The following is a 14666-nucleotide window of genomic DNA, read 5'->3' on the forward strand; positions in this document are numbered from 1 at the left end:
CTTCCAGGTTGTATCCCTTCAAGATAGAATACGTAAAGCACCTGGAAAATGCCCCCCTGGTGGATGCGGCTTTGATGCGCTTGGCCAAACACGTTACCCTCCCATTGGAGGATTCAGTGTCCTTTAAGGATGGTCTGGAGAGGAAGATTGACCAGGACCTTAAGAAGATTTATGGTCTGGCTAGGATGGCCTGCAAACCTGCCCTGGCGCTAGCGGCTATGTCTAAGGCCATGGAAGCTTGGTCCGAAAATGTGGAATCCTTCCTTAAGGGCATTTCTGAGGATCTGGCTAAGATTTCAGCAGCAGCAGCAGAACTGAAGCTGGCGGCAGTCTTTCTAGGGGAGGCGTCCATTGATCTAATCCGTCTGTTGGCATGCGTGATGCTGTCGTCAGTTACGGCTAAGCGGACCTTGTGGCTACGTCCCTGGCTAGCTTACCCGGTTTCTAAGCAGGCGTGGTGTAAGATCCCCTTCGAGGGCTCTACGTTATTTGGTAATAAGTTGGATGACGCCATTACACGTGCTACAGGTGGCAAGTCTGGTTTCCTTCCCCAGGACAGAAGACTATTGGGTCGGAAGAGACCACAGTATAAAAAACGCAGCCCAGAGCGGACAAGGGACGCACGTTCCTACAAACCAGGTCGGGACTTCAGGAGGAATTGGTACAGAGGTCAGACTTCCTTTCGTAAGCCCAGCAAGAACCAGTCATCCAGTGGTCGCGAGCAGGCTAAGTCTTTCTGAGGTTGCGCCCACCCAGGCAGGTCGGGTGGGGGCTCGGCTATCCCTCTTTCGGCACGTTTGGGTGGCCTCGATCTCAGATTACTGGGTAGTCAGGATGGTCTCATTGGGCCACAGATGGACCTTCTCCAGCTCCCCTCCTCCCAGATTCGTGCCCACCCTGCTCCCTCGTTCGGAGGAACAAAGTCAAGTACTGTCTTCTTATGTGGATCTGTTGAAGGCTCAAGGAGCAGTAATTCAGGTGCCAAGGGAAGAGTGGTTTCAGGGAGTCTATTCTCCTTTTTTCCTGGTCCGAAAGAAAAGCGGCTCCTGGCGTCCAGTAATAGATCTCACCTATCTAAACAAATACATAGAGTATGGGAAATTCAAGATGGAAACTCTTTCGACCATTCAGCAAGCCATACAGACGGGAGGCTGGTTGATTTTGATCGACTTGAAGGACGCCTATTTCCACGTCCCGGTAGAAAAGGATTTTCAAAAATTCCTAAGATTTCACATAGGTCAAGACCATCTCCAATTTATTTGCCTCTCCTTCGGGTTGACGACCTCTCCCTGAGTTTTTTCAAAGGTTCTCCTGGCTGTAGTGGCCTTTATCAGGTTAAAAGGTATTCGACTGTACCATTATCTGGACGACCTGCTGGTTCTGTCCCAAAGCAGAGAACAATTGCTGGAACACCGGGAACAGGTAATCTCTTCTCTTTCCAGTTTCGGGTGGCTTCTAAATCTGGCAAAAAGTCATCTAGAGCCAGTCCAGCAGCTAATATATCTAGGAGCCCACTCTGCAGAGTACTATCTCTCTCCCGGACGAAAAAATACCGACAATACGAGAAAGAGTCTCGGGCCCTATACACTCAGCACCTAAGAGCTTCTCAGTGTCTCAAGATCATAGGTACGATGGTCTCGACAGCCCGATGGTGAAATGGGCTTTGTGGAGGCTTCGCCCCTTCCAAGCAGGTTTCCTCAAGCAGTGGAAGAACCTGCTGAACTGTCATTCCATCATCCCCGTCTCCTGGGTCACGGTCACGACCGACGCCAGTGGGATGCTCATCTCCCCTTACCAGGGTCGAACATCCTGGAACTTCGGGCATCCTGGTGTGCTCTCCAGCAATTCTCTCACCTTCTGAAAGGGAAGTCAGTGTTATTACGGGTGGACAACATCACGGCAGTGTCCTGCGTGAAAAGACAGGGGGGTACTCGGAGCTCTACTCTTCTACGGGAGGTCGAACCCATCCTATCATGGGCACAGAAAAACCCGATGAACATCTCAGCGGTCTTTGTGCCAGGGGTTCAGAACTCTCAGGCGGATTTTCTGTCCCGGTCTCAGCTGGACAACAACGAATGGTCTCTTCATGCTCAAACCTTCAAGTGGATCCTGTCATCAGGGGTCAGTCCAGAAGTGGATCTTTTTGCCTCTCCCTGCAATTTCAAAATAAAGAAATTTTACACGCGAAGTCGTTGCAGTCAGGCCTGCGGGACGGACGCCCTGACGGACCAGTGGAGGTTCTGGAGGGCATATGCTTTCCCTCCACTTCCCGTGATCCTTAGATTCCTTCAGAGGCTCTGAGTGGAAGCAGTAGAGGTTGTGATGATAGCTTCCTATTGGCCCGACAGGCCTTGGTTTCCCCTCCTGGTCCAACTCAGTGTTCGAGATCCCATACCTCTCCCTCTCAGGCCGGACCTTCTCTCTCAGGGTACAGTTCTTCACCCTTGCCCGGCAGTTCTGAGACTGATGGTCTGGTTCTTGAGAGGAAGAGGCTAGAAGCCATTGGATGTGCATCAAGTGTAATTTCCACTCTGATGAGTGCAAGGAGATCAAGTACAAACAAAGTATATGGCAGAATCTTGGACAAATTTGTTAAGTTCTGCTCTTCTTCGAATAGACCTTTTGAACATCCAGGAGTACAGGACATTCTTAGCTTCTTGCAGTCTGGCCTCGATCTTCCTTTATCGGTAAGCTCCTTCAGGGTGCAGGTGTCAGCTCTATCAGCTTTCTCAGGTACATCTTGGGCAGTGCATCCACTGATTCGTCAGTTCTTCCGGGGAGCTTCAAGACTCAAACCCCAAAGAAAGCCTTGATTTCCCAAGTGGGATCTTCCTCTGGTCCTGGACTCAATCTCCGGTCTAAGTACGACGGGGCCATCCCCGCTCTCTATTAAGGATTTCTCAGCAAAAGTTGTTTTCTTAGTTGCAGTCACTTCAGCTAAAAGGGTTTCGGAAATCGGATCCTTGGGTTTCAAAGAGCCTTTTTTGACGTTCTTTCCGGACCGAGTAGTCCTTATTCCCATGTTGGGATCTAATCCAAAGGTTACTTCTGTGTTTCACCAGAACCAGGAAATTGTCTTGCCTACTTTTAGGACTTCAGATTCTAATGATGTTCATCCTCTGGATGTTGGAGAAGCTGTGAAACAATATCTTCTTATCACTTCCCCCTTCAGACGCTCGGAGCATCTCTTTATCTTACCTTCAGGTAGCAACAAGGGGAAGAAAGCTTCAACTAGGATGCTGGCCACCTGGATTGTAAGGACTATACAACGGGCATATAGGGCGAAGGGCTTGGCTCCTCCAGAGGCGGTGACGGCTCACTCTACCAGGGGAATGGCAGCCTCATGGGCAGCGGCTCGGCATGTGGCTCCTGACACAATCTGCAAGGCAGCCTCCTGGTCTTCTATTAATACGTTCATGTCACATTACTGTATTGAGCCTGCTTCTCTATCCTGTAATTTATCCTGTAAATTTTGGTCTAAAGATTTTATCGGTTGATAAATCCAATTAAATGTTTTCTGTTTAAAGCATACTCACCCCTGTGGTTGGCTAGTTATTTCCCACACGTAGGCTGCCATGGAGTCTGTCAGGGAAAAAAGAAAATTTATTGTCAAATACTTACAGTAATTTTCCTTTTCTGATGGACTCCATGGCAGACGGAGTTCCCACCCATAAGTCTTATGAAGAGGCTAGTTATGGAACACTGTGTGGAGTGGTGAGTGTTCTTTTATTTGAATGGGGTCCTATAGCATTGGAGTGGAGGCGGGGTCAACCCACACGTAGGCTGCCATGGAGTCCATCAGAAAAGGAAAATTACAGTAAGTATTTGACAATAAATTTTCCTTTTTTTCTTTCTGTTATAAAATTGAGCAGATTAGTAATTTTTCTTCATAAATTTTGGCCAAAATTTATACTACTACATATCTTTGGTAAAAATAAGTACAAATTGGTGGATATTATTTGGTCTTTGTGAAAGTTATAGAGTCCACAAGCTATGGTGCCAATATCTGAAAATTGATCACACCTGAAGTACTGGCGGCCTATTTCAATTCTTGAGGCCCTAACATGCCGTAAGAGTAGGAATACCCCCCAAATGACTCCTTTTTGGAAGGAAGACATTCCAAGGTATTTAGTAAGAGGCATGATGAGTTTTTTGAAGTTGTCATTTTTTCCCACAATTCTTTGCAAAATCAATTTTTTTTCCTTTTTTTTCACAAAATTGTCATATTATCAGTTTATTTCTCACACAGCAGCATATGCATACCACAAATTACACCCCAAAACACATTCTGCTATTACTCCCGAGTACGGCGATACCACATGTGTGAGATTTTTACACAGCGTGGCCACATACAGAGGCCCAACATGCAGGGAGCACCATCAGGCGTTCTGGAGCACCCAGGACAATTCTGACATTTCTCTCCTACATGTAAAAATCATCATTTATTTGCTAGAAAATTAGATAGAACCCAAAACATTATATATATTTTTTTTTTAGCAAAGACCCTAGAGAATACAATGGTGGTCGTTGCAACTTTTTATCTCGCACGCTATTTGCGCAGATTTTTTTTGGGGGAAAAAAACTGTTTTGTGCTTAAAAAAACAAAACAAAACAGTGAAGTTAGCCCAATTTTTGCATAATGTGAAAGATGAAGTTATGCTGAGTAAATAGATACCTAACATGTCACTCTTCAAAATTGCACATGCTCGTGGAATGGCGCCAAACGTCGCTACTTAAAAATCCCCATAGGCGACGCTTTAATTTTTTTTACTGGTTACATGTTTTGAGTTACAGAGGAGGTCTAGGGCTAGAATTATTGCTCTCGCTCTAACGTTCACGGCGATACCTCACATGTGTGGTTTGAACACCATTTTCATATGTGGGCAGGACTTACGTATGCGTTCGCTTCTGCATGCGAGCACATGGGGACAGGGGCGCTTTAAATTTTATTTTTTATTTTTATTGTTCATTTTACTTTATTTTAGTTTGACATTTTTTTCCCCAAAAATAAATTTTTTGATCACTTTTATTCCTATTACAAGGAATGTAAACATCCCTTGTAATAGGAATATGGGATGACAGGTCCTCTTTACAGTGAGATATGGGGTCAATAAGACCCCACATCTCACCTCTAGGCTGGGAAGCCTGAAATAAAAAAATAAAAAAGATTCTGGCTTTGATCGTATTGGCGAGTCGGTAGAAGCATCGGAGGGCGGCGAGGGGGGGGGCGTCTATGGCTAGGTATTGCAGGGTATCACCAGGCATGGCTAGGTATCTCCGAGTATGGCTGGGTATTGCAGGGTATCTCCGAGTATGGCTGGGTATGGCAATTTATGGCAGGGTATTGCAGAGTATTGGCGGGGTATTGCAGAGTATTGGCGGGTATTGCAGAGTATTGGCTGGTATTGTAGAGTATTGGCGGGTATTGTAGAGTATTGGCGGTTATTGTAGCATATTGGCAGGGTATTGCAGAGTATTGGCAAGGTATTGCAGAGTATTGGCGGGTATTGGCAGGGTATTGCAGAGTATTGGCGGGTATTGCAGAGTATTGGCGGGTATTGCAGAGTATTGGCAGGGTATTGCAGAGTATTGGCGGGGTATTGCAGAGTATTGGCGGGGTATTGGAGAGTATTGGCGGGTATTGGAGAGTATTGGCAGGGTATTGGAGAGTATTGGCAGGGTATTGGAGAGTATTGGCTGGTATTGCAGAGTTTTGCCAGGGTATTGCAGAGTATTGCCAGGGTATTGAGGGGTTAAATTTGGTGAGTAGCGATGTGGGCACTGCAGATGCAGCCGACAGCGCTGCTGACACCGATCTCTTCCCCCTCCACTGTACCGATCGGTACAGAGAGGGGAGGGAGGAACCGGCGTCATAACATGATGCCGGTTTGTTTACAAGTGATCACTCTGTCATTTGACAGAGCGATCACGCGGTAAACGGCCGCCATGAGCCATGACGGATGCTCTCGAGCGCGAGAGCAGAATTCTGGGAGGCCGGTAATTAACGGCCTCTCAGAGTTAAACAACTGCCCTGAAGCCGTTAATCGGCTATGGGACGGTTGTTAAGTGGTTAAGGAAGTTGTGATTAAAGTAGCGATCCTTCCTTCTAAACCATCCAATGCAGCTTTCATAGTGTGAATCCACCGTAAATCATGGCGGCAGGGGGGAGAAAGGAGATCTCTGGAGGACTACATGGGACCCCAAGGCTACGTAGGATCCCCCCTTTCAGTTTATGTAGCAGAACCTTCAGCGGAGGAGGTGAGCAGCTTCACAGACTAGCTTCACTGAGCGTGTATCCTGGAAGGCATGTAAGTAAACACCAGTTATGTCTCTTACTCCCTCTATTGGCGGAAACCAGGTAAGACATGAAAAACTACTCGTAGAAGATAATCCTTAACCACCTTCAGACCGGACCATTTTGCTGGTAAATGACCAGAGGTCTTTTTACAATTTGGCACTGCGCTGCTTTAACTGGTAATTGCGCGGTCATGCAATGTTGTACCCAAACAAAATTTGCGTCCTTTTCTTCCCACAAATAGAGCTTTCTTTTGATGGTATTTGATTGCCTCTGCGATTTTTATTTTTTGCGATATAAACGTAAAAAGACCGCAAATTTTGAAAAAAAATGATATTTTCTACTTTTTGTTATTAGAAAAATCCAATAAACTCAATTTTAGTCATACATTTAGGCCAAAATGTATTCAGCCACATGTCTTTGGTAAAAAAAAAGTCAATAATTGTATATTTATTGGTTTGCGCAAAAGTTGTCACATCTACAAACTAAGGTACGTTTTCTGGAATTTACGCAGCTTTTAGTTTACGACTGCCTATCTCATTTCTTGAGGTGCTAAAATGGCAGGGTAGTACAAAACCCCCCCAAATGACCCCATTTTGGAAAGTAGACACCCTAAGGAAATTGATAAGTGGCATGTTGAGCCCATTGAATATTTTATTTTTTTGCCTCAAGCGATTGAATAATGACAAAAAATAAAATTTTTTTTTTTTTTTACACAAAGTTGTCACTAAATGATATATTGCTCACACATGCTATGGGCATATGTGAAATGACACCCCAAAATAAATTCTGCTGCTTCTCCTGAGTACGGGGATACCACATATGTGGGACTTTTTGGGAGCCTAGCCGCGTACGGGGCCCCGAAAACCAAGCACCGCCTTCAGGCTTTCTAAGGGCGTAAATTTTTGATTTCACTTCTCACTACCTATTACAGTTTTGAAGGCCATAAAATGCCAAGATGGCACAAAACCCCCACAAATGACCCCATTTTAGTTATGACGTTGTGACGTATCACATGTGCTACCGTTTGGTTAAACATGAATGTATATCCACTGTTACCTACTCATTGTATTATGAAAAACTGAATAAAATCTTTTGAGAAAAAAAAATGACCCCATTTTAGAAAGTAGACACCCCAAGCTATTTGCTGAGAGGCATTTTGAGTCCATGGAATATTTTATATTTTGCCACAAGTTGCGGGAAAATTACAAACTTTAATTTTTTTTTTTTTTTTTTTTCACAAAGTTGTCACTAAATGATATATTGCTCACACATGCTATGGGCATATGTGAAATGACACCCCAAAATAAATTCTGCTGCTTCTCCTGAGTACGGGGATACCACATATGTGGGACTTTTTGGGAGCCTAGCCACGTACGGGGCCCCGAAAACCAAGAACCGCCTTCAGGTTTTCTAAGGGCGTAAATATTTGACTTCACTCCTCACTACCTATTACAGTTTTGAAGGCCATAAAATGCCAAGATGGCACAAAACCCCCACAAATGACCCCATTTTAGAAAGTAGACACCCCAAGCTATGTGCTGAGAGGCATGTTGAGTCCATGGAATATTTTATATTTTGCCACAAGTTGCGGGAAAATTACAAACTTTTTTTTTTTTTTTTTTTCACAAAGTTGTCACTAAATGATATATTGCTCACGCATGCCATGGGCATATGTGAAATGACACCCCAAAATAAATTCTACTGCTTCTCCTGAGTACGGGAATACCACATATGTGGGACTTTTTGGGAGCCTAGCCGCGTACGGGGCCCCGAAAACCAAGCACCGCCTTCAGGCTTTCTAAGGGCGTTACAGTTTTGAAGGCCATAAAATGCCAAGATGGCACAAACCCCCCCCAAATGACCCCATTTTGGAAAGTAGACACCCCTAAATTTAGGGGTACACTAGTGAGACTAGGTAATAAATGGCGGGTGCCCTGAAACTATAAAAAAAATATCTAACCAACCAGCGTCACCTGTAACAGTTATATGGTGATCACTGGTGAAAGGGTTAACTAGGGGGCAATCAGGGGGCTTTATGCGGTAGTATATGGGGGTCCCTGGCGCTATAAAAAGCTGCGGCGAACCTAAATACCTACCTGCCTAACTAGCGTCACCTGTGACACTAATACAGCGATCAGAAAAACGATCGCTTATTAGGCTGGGTTCACACTGGAGTGATGTGGGAACGCCACGAATGCGCGGCGGGTTCCCGCATCACATGCCTCCCGGCGGCAGTTCACACTGCCCAATGCGAACTGCTGGGAGTGTCAGTGAAATGTTAATGACACCCCCAGATCAGTTTGCATATCGCAGTGCGATCTGCAAACTCGGATCGCATGGTGTGAACACCTATGCGATCCGATTCTGCTGCGGACCAAAAAAAGGGTCCCGTGCGAGTTTGCGGCGGGTGCGACACGAATTCAGCCATACTATCTGTATGGCTGAACTCGAATCGCACAGAGATCGGATGTGATTTGCACTGCAGTGCGGTGCGAATCACATCCGTTCTCATAAACCGCTGCAATGTGAACCCAGCCTTAGTGACACTGGCGATGGGGGGTGATCACGGGGTTAAACCTTTATTGGGGGGGTTAGGGGGGTACCTTAGAACTAAAGGGGGCTAACCCTAACTGCCCTAACAGTTATTACAGTCACAAATGACACCCGCCGGGTGATCAGGGGGTTAAACCTTTATTAGGTAATAAATGGCGGGTGCCCTGAAACTATAAAAAAATAACTAACCAACCAGCGTCACCTGTAACAGTTATATGGTGATCACTGGTGAAAGGGTTAACTAGGGGGAAATCAGGGGGCTTTATGCGGTAGTATATGGGGGTCCCTGGCGCTATAAAAAGCTGCGGCGAACCTAAATACCTACCTGCCTAACTAGCGTCACCTGTGACACTAATACAGCGATCAGAAAAATGATCGCTTATTAGGCTGGGTTCACACTGGAGCGATGCGGGAACGCCATGAATCCGCGGCGGGTTCCCGCATCGCATGCCTCCCGGCGGCAGTTCACACTGCCCTATGCGAACTGCTGGGAGTGTCAGTGAAATGTTAATGACACCCCCAGATCAGTTCGCATATCGCAGTGCGATCTGCAAACTCGGATCGCATGGTGTGAACACCCATGCGATCCGATTCTGCTGCGGGCCAAAAAAAGGGTCCCGTGCGAATTTGCGGCGGGTGCGGCGGGTGCGGCGGGTGCGACACGAATTCAGCCATACTATCTGTATGGCTGAACTCGAATCGCACAGAGATCGGATGTGATTTGCACTGCAGTGCGGTGCGAATCACATTCGTTCTCATAAACCGCTGCAATGTGAACCCAGCCTTAGTGACACTGGCGAGGGGGGGTGATCACGGGGTTAAACCTTTATTGGGGGGGTTAGGGGGGCACATTAGAACTAAAGGGGGCTAACCCTAACTGCCCTAACAGTTATTACAGTCACAAATGACACCAATGCAAAAAAAAAAAATGCAATTGGTGTCACTGTGACTGGGGGGGGCAGGGGTAATTGGGGGGTGATCGGGGGGTAAAGGGGGGGTGTGAGTGTGCCTGGCATGTTCTACTGTGTAGTGTAGTGCTTGTGCGACTCACCGATGCTCTCTCCTCGGTGCCGGAACGAAAAATACCGACACGGAGGAGAGAATACATCACTTCCTCTCCTGTGTTTACATTACAGGAGAGGAAGTGATGTCACGGGACATTTTCATTCGTCGGGAGCGATCGCGAGGGGGTGGCCATGAATGAATGGCCGTCCCCTCGTCCGGGATCGCTCCCGAACGAATACCGACCGCCGCAGGCACCGGGCGGGGGCCCGATCGGGCCCCCGACCCGCGGGCAGGCAAGGACGTACATGTAAGCCCTTATGCCTGCCCGTGCCATTCTGTCGACGTACATCGTCGTGCGGCGGTCGGCAAGTGGTTAAAGTAACTAGGATTGTCTTCATTTATCTTACCCCCCTCCACAGGAAACTGCTGAGAACAGACAGATCCAACCTTCACCCATCTCAGCGGGCAATGTTGTGCCAACCTTTAGGGTTCTGGGTTGTACAGGATCCTCTTCCCTGCACCTGTAGAAGACTGTAGAAGACTCTGCCAGAAAACTTTTCATGCAACTTTTAATTTGTACCCCAAAGTGCTGGATCCCAGAGCCCAGTCCTCAAAGAGAAACATTACAGGCAAAACCTCTTTTCTTCTTTCACGAGGCCTGGGTACCATCCATCTTTGGCGTATTTATTGGCCCGAGGTATTGATCTGGTTGTATAGCTCCTAGGCCCCCACAGAGACCATCAAACAGAGCTCTCTTCTTAGCAACATCTTCAACGCGACCAACCACCTTAGACACTGGCAAAAAACTGAGGTACTCTACATATGGGAGAGGTTATATAGGGGAGGAACCCGCCTTGTAATTAGGGTTGCCAGTGTCCAATCACCAGATGGTGACTATCTAACCCACTTAATAATTATCAAAGGCTCTGTGTCCCATGATGTATGAACAAGAAACGTTTGTTTGTCCTGTAGGACATTATAAAAGAGTGAGATACCTTTAGAAGTTGTAAGAGATTGTTTATAGAAATTCCAGATTTTGGATGGGATCTGGAGGTTCAGGAGCGGGAAGGTGAGTAAAAAGTGCCTTAAACATAACAATTGGAAAAGTTCTGTGCAGGGCATACTGTATTCCTCCTTCAGGACCACTACTGATGGGTGATTTTTATGTGTGGTAATAAAACAGGTAATTTAACCTTTGTGTTCAGATAAGAATGTTTAGTGGACAAGAGTATCAATCTCAAAGCCAAAAGCGAAGCCTGAATCGTGATGAGTTTTCAGTGAAAGGATTCCAGTGAAAGAGGTTTCCACACATCTGCCAATAGCAGGACGTGTGGATTACTTGTTTGTGTCTTAGAACATTCTATATCCACCCATGTGGTCTTTAAGACACGAATATTAAGCTCACATCAAAATAGTTATGGACATAGGGATAAAAGGCTTATATGGTTTTTGGTCAAATAAAATATTTTTAAATGTTTACAGGTATAAAGTGTCTTTTTGCCAGAGTTTCATGTTTTAATTTGTCATGTGTATTCTGAAGAGAGCTCAGCATAGAAGGTAAAAACTAATAAAAATTTGCAGTCAGCAGGCTCTAGAGCTGCACCTGTTGGCTACATGGGATAACCATAAAATTTTCTTATGCAATATTACATATTAATATGCACAGTAATATGTCAGATACAACAAACCTGACCTAGTCCAAAAGTTCTAAAATGATAATTGCATATACAGTAGGCAATATTTCGATATATTGCCAGTCTGAATAAACAAAGTTTTGAAGGAGTTAAATCACTTCAGGTCACTAATTTCACCATGCATGATTACAGGTAAACTAAAAAAATATGTTTCCTAGTTTAAACTGAATAGTAAACTTTGGACATTATATTATTATCTGGTTATGTTGTTAACCCCCTTTTTTTGTTTAGCCCTTCCCCCCTCGCCCTTCTTTAAAGTCTGTTCTAACACATTGGTATGTTAAGCCTGGTACACACTACAGTTTTTTTAAAACTGACCGCTCAGGTCGGGAGCCACACTATTAACCATGCAAGGTTAGTCCAGCGATGTGCCCCGCTGAGCTGATGTGTTCTGACAGGGGACTGCCCCCCTGCCAGAGCACTCTAATCAGCGCTCTCTGCCATTGGCTAAGATCGCTGTTTGGGAGCCGGTCAGCTGCTGGTTTTCCAGTATGCATGTCCGATAGAAACCTGCCGAACAGACTGACATACACACAGGCAGAATGTCGGCCGGTATTTTTTGTACCAGAAAATTTCTCCCAACATTCTACCCATGTGTATGGGGCTTTACTGTAGTTGTGAACTTATTCCTGGAGATCCTCCCCATGGCGTATCTTCTATTTCGTTGTATTGTAACGTATTCGGTAACAGATTTCTCTCTTTTTAAAACATAATAAAAATGATTGAAATAGAATAGTTTTGATATTTTTTTTTGCAAACTATTTGAGTATAAAGGATTAAGATGATTTTAATCAACTCATTTTACAAACACATGCTGAACAGAGTGGAAATAGTCCATGCCACACACTTCAGGTATCATATAAATTACATTTACATCTGCTATAGTGTGTGATAATACAAAGATAGAAAGAAGGTTTATGTGTGATAACGTGTGAAAATTTTCTCCAGTGTGTTAGTAGCAACTACAGGTTTCCCGTGATGTTAACACCCAATTCTTAACAAGTCTTCACTCTCAAAGTTAGATGTTTACCACAGCTTTATCTTCTCTCACTATGAGAACTTCCAGTATTGGTTAAGGAGTGCTGGAATTAAATGAGAATTACACCTTTTGTAAAATAAATAAATAAATGCACCCATTTTGCAAAAATGTGTTTACTTTTTTGCATTTAAGCCTGCAAAGCATTGCGACTGCGATCGGTGGATTGGCTCCTGTAGATTCTTCTTCCAGTCCCTAGTCCATACTTCAGCTATGGAGCTTCAGGAAGTATTAGTGGACTTCAGTTGTGGTGATGCCACTGCACCTCTTTGAGAACTACAGTCCCTCTGCTGCTGTAGAAGATGGGACTTGTAGCTTTTTCATTCAGAGATTCCTGTTAATGAGTGACACAACTGTTCACAACTTTGCCAATTTGAAATATGACAGGAGCCAGCAGGAAAAAGAACCTTGTCAGTTTGGGGGACCGATTTAGGGGTGGGGGCTGTGCACTCTGACCATGTTTCATATTACATTAAATATTGATGTAGCATGAAACATGGTCTGAAAAGTGGAGTTAGCTTTTAAAGATACACTTTAAAAAAAAAAAAGTCTGTGTAATATGCAAAAATCAATAGTATGCTGAAATACCGTAATCTTGTTGTATTTGGGGCATGTGTCTGTAAAATGTAATACGCACATACTTCATATCAATGATTTTATATTTCAGAAGTGGCTGAACATTGAAACGCTAATATAAAAGATTGTGTTTTTCTTACATTTTGTATTTCTTTTTTTCCAACTGCACCAGGTATTTGAGAAAAAGAACCAGAAATCTGCACAAACAATTGCCCAGTTACACAAAAAATTGGAACATTATCATAAGAAACTGAAGGAGATTGAACAAAATGGTATATCACGACAACCAAAAGATGTCTTGAGGGACATGCAGCAAGGACTAAAAGATGTGGGAGCCAACGTGCGAGCAGGCATTAGTGGCTTTGGTGGAGGCGTAGTTGAAGGTGTTAAGGGTGGGCTTTCTGGCCTGTCACAGGTCACACACACAGCAGTGGTGTCAAAGCCCAGAGAGTTTGCTAGCCTTATTCGCAACAAATTTGGCAGTGCTGACAACATCCCCCATCTAAAAGATGGCATAGAAGAAGACAGTGAGACACAAGGGGGTGCAAGAGCACTGAGTGGCAGTGCAACTTTGGCACCAAGTCCCAAGTATGGGAGTGATGATGAATGCTCTAGTGCTACCTCAGGCTCAGCTGGAGGGGGAAGTAATTCTGGGGCTGGACCTGCAGGACCTGGTAGCCCAAGATCTAACACTCTAGATGGACATCACCATGGGCATCATGGGGGCTTTGATGCCATTCTTGAGGAACTCTGTGAAATTAAGGATGGGCAGAGTCATCTTGAGGATTCAATAGATGACCTAAAATCACAACTGCAACGAGACTACAGCTACATGACACAGTGTCTCCAAGAAGAGCGCTACAGGTTAGTGTTGTAAATGAAGCATATATTTTAGTTGACAATGTATGATGCAAATTTTACAACTACAATAATATGCCAGCTCCCTGTAATGCATGAAAGCATTTAAATTGATGTGTACCAAACTGCTTTCACAAATTGTTTAGAACATCACAGCAAATAATCAGATTCTAGTATATTTGTAGACTTTGCTCTATAGTTGAGTTACACACAAACTCATAACACTAAATCTGTGCAATAAGCATCTTATCTTTAGTTTTATCTCTGTCTTATATTACTGTCTGTAGCACCAACTACAGTATTTATGCAGATAGATGCTTTGCATCTGTTTTCATTTCAGTACCGTATATACTCGAGTATAAGCCGAGATTTTCAGCCTCTTTTTTGAGGCTGAAAGTGCCCCCCTCGGCTTATACTCGAGTCATCGCTGTCTGCCTGCTCGATCAGCGTGTCGAGCAGACAGACAGCGGACATTCTAAAATTCAAAAGCCGCGCCTCCGCCTCCGCCTTCGCCTGTGATAGGCGGAACACTGAATTTCCCAGCAGTCAGTGTTCCGCCTATCACGGACATCCGCTCATCCTCGTACTACGGACGAGGATGAGACGATGTCCGTGATAGGCGGAACACAGGCTGCTGGGAAATTCA

At 44.8% G+C, this 14666-nt stretch overlaps 1 protein-coding gene across 2 annotated transcripts in view; it reads left to right on the forward strand.

The window, feature by feature from the left end:
• Positions 1-14666, forward strand: part of TMCC2 (transmembrane and coiled-coil domain family 2) — a 252850-nt gene that overhangs the window by 184319 nt on the left and 53865 nt on the right. For both annotated transcript variants that reach the window (XM_077481293.1, XM_077481294.1), the window contains one exon: positions 13335-14026. In XM_077481293.1, the coding sequence (XP_077337419.1) occupies positions 13335-14026 (692 nt within the window). The remainder of the gene's footprint in view (positions 1-13334; positions 14027-14666) is intronic.

Source organism: Lithobates pipiens, unplaced genomic scaffold (assembly GCF_037356315.1).
Source record: "Lithobates pipiens isolate NorthernLeopardFrog02 unplaced genomic scaffold, aLitPip1_a1.2 Scaffold_16, whole genome shotgun sequence".
Lineage (NCBI taxonomy): Eukaryota > Metazoa > Chordata > Amphibia > Anura > Ranidae > Lithobates > Lithobates pipiens.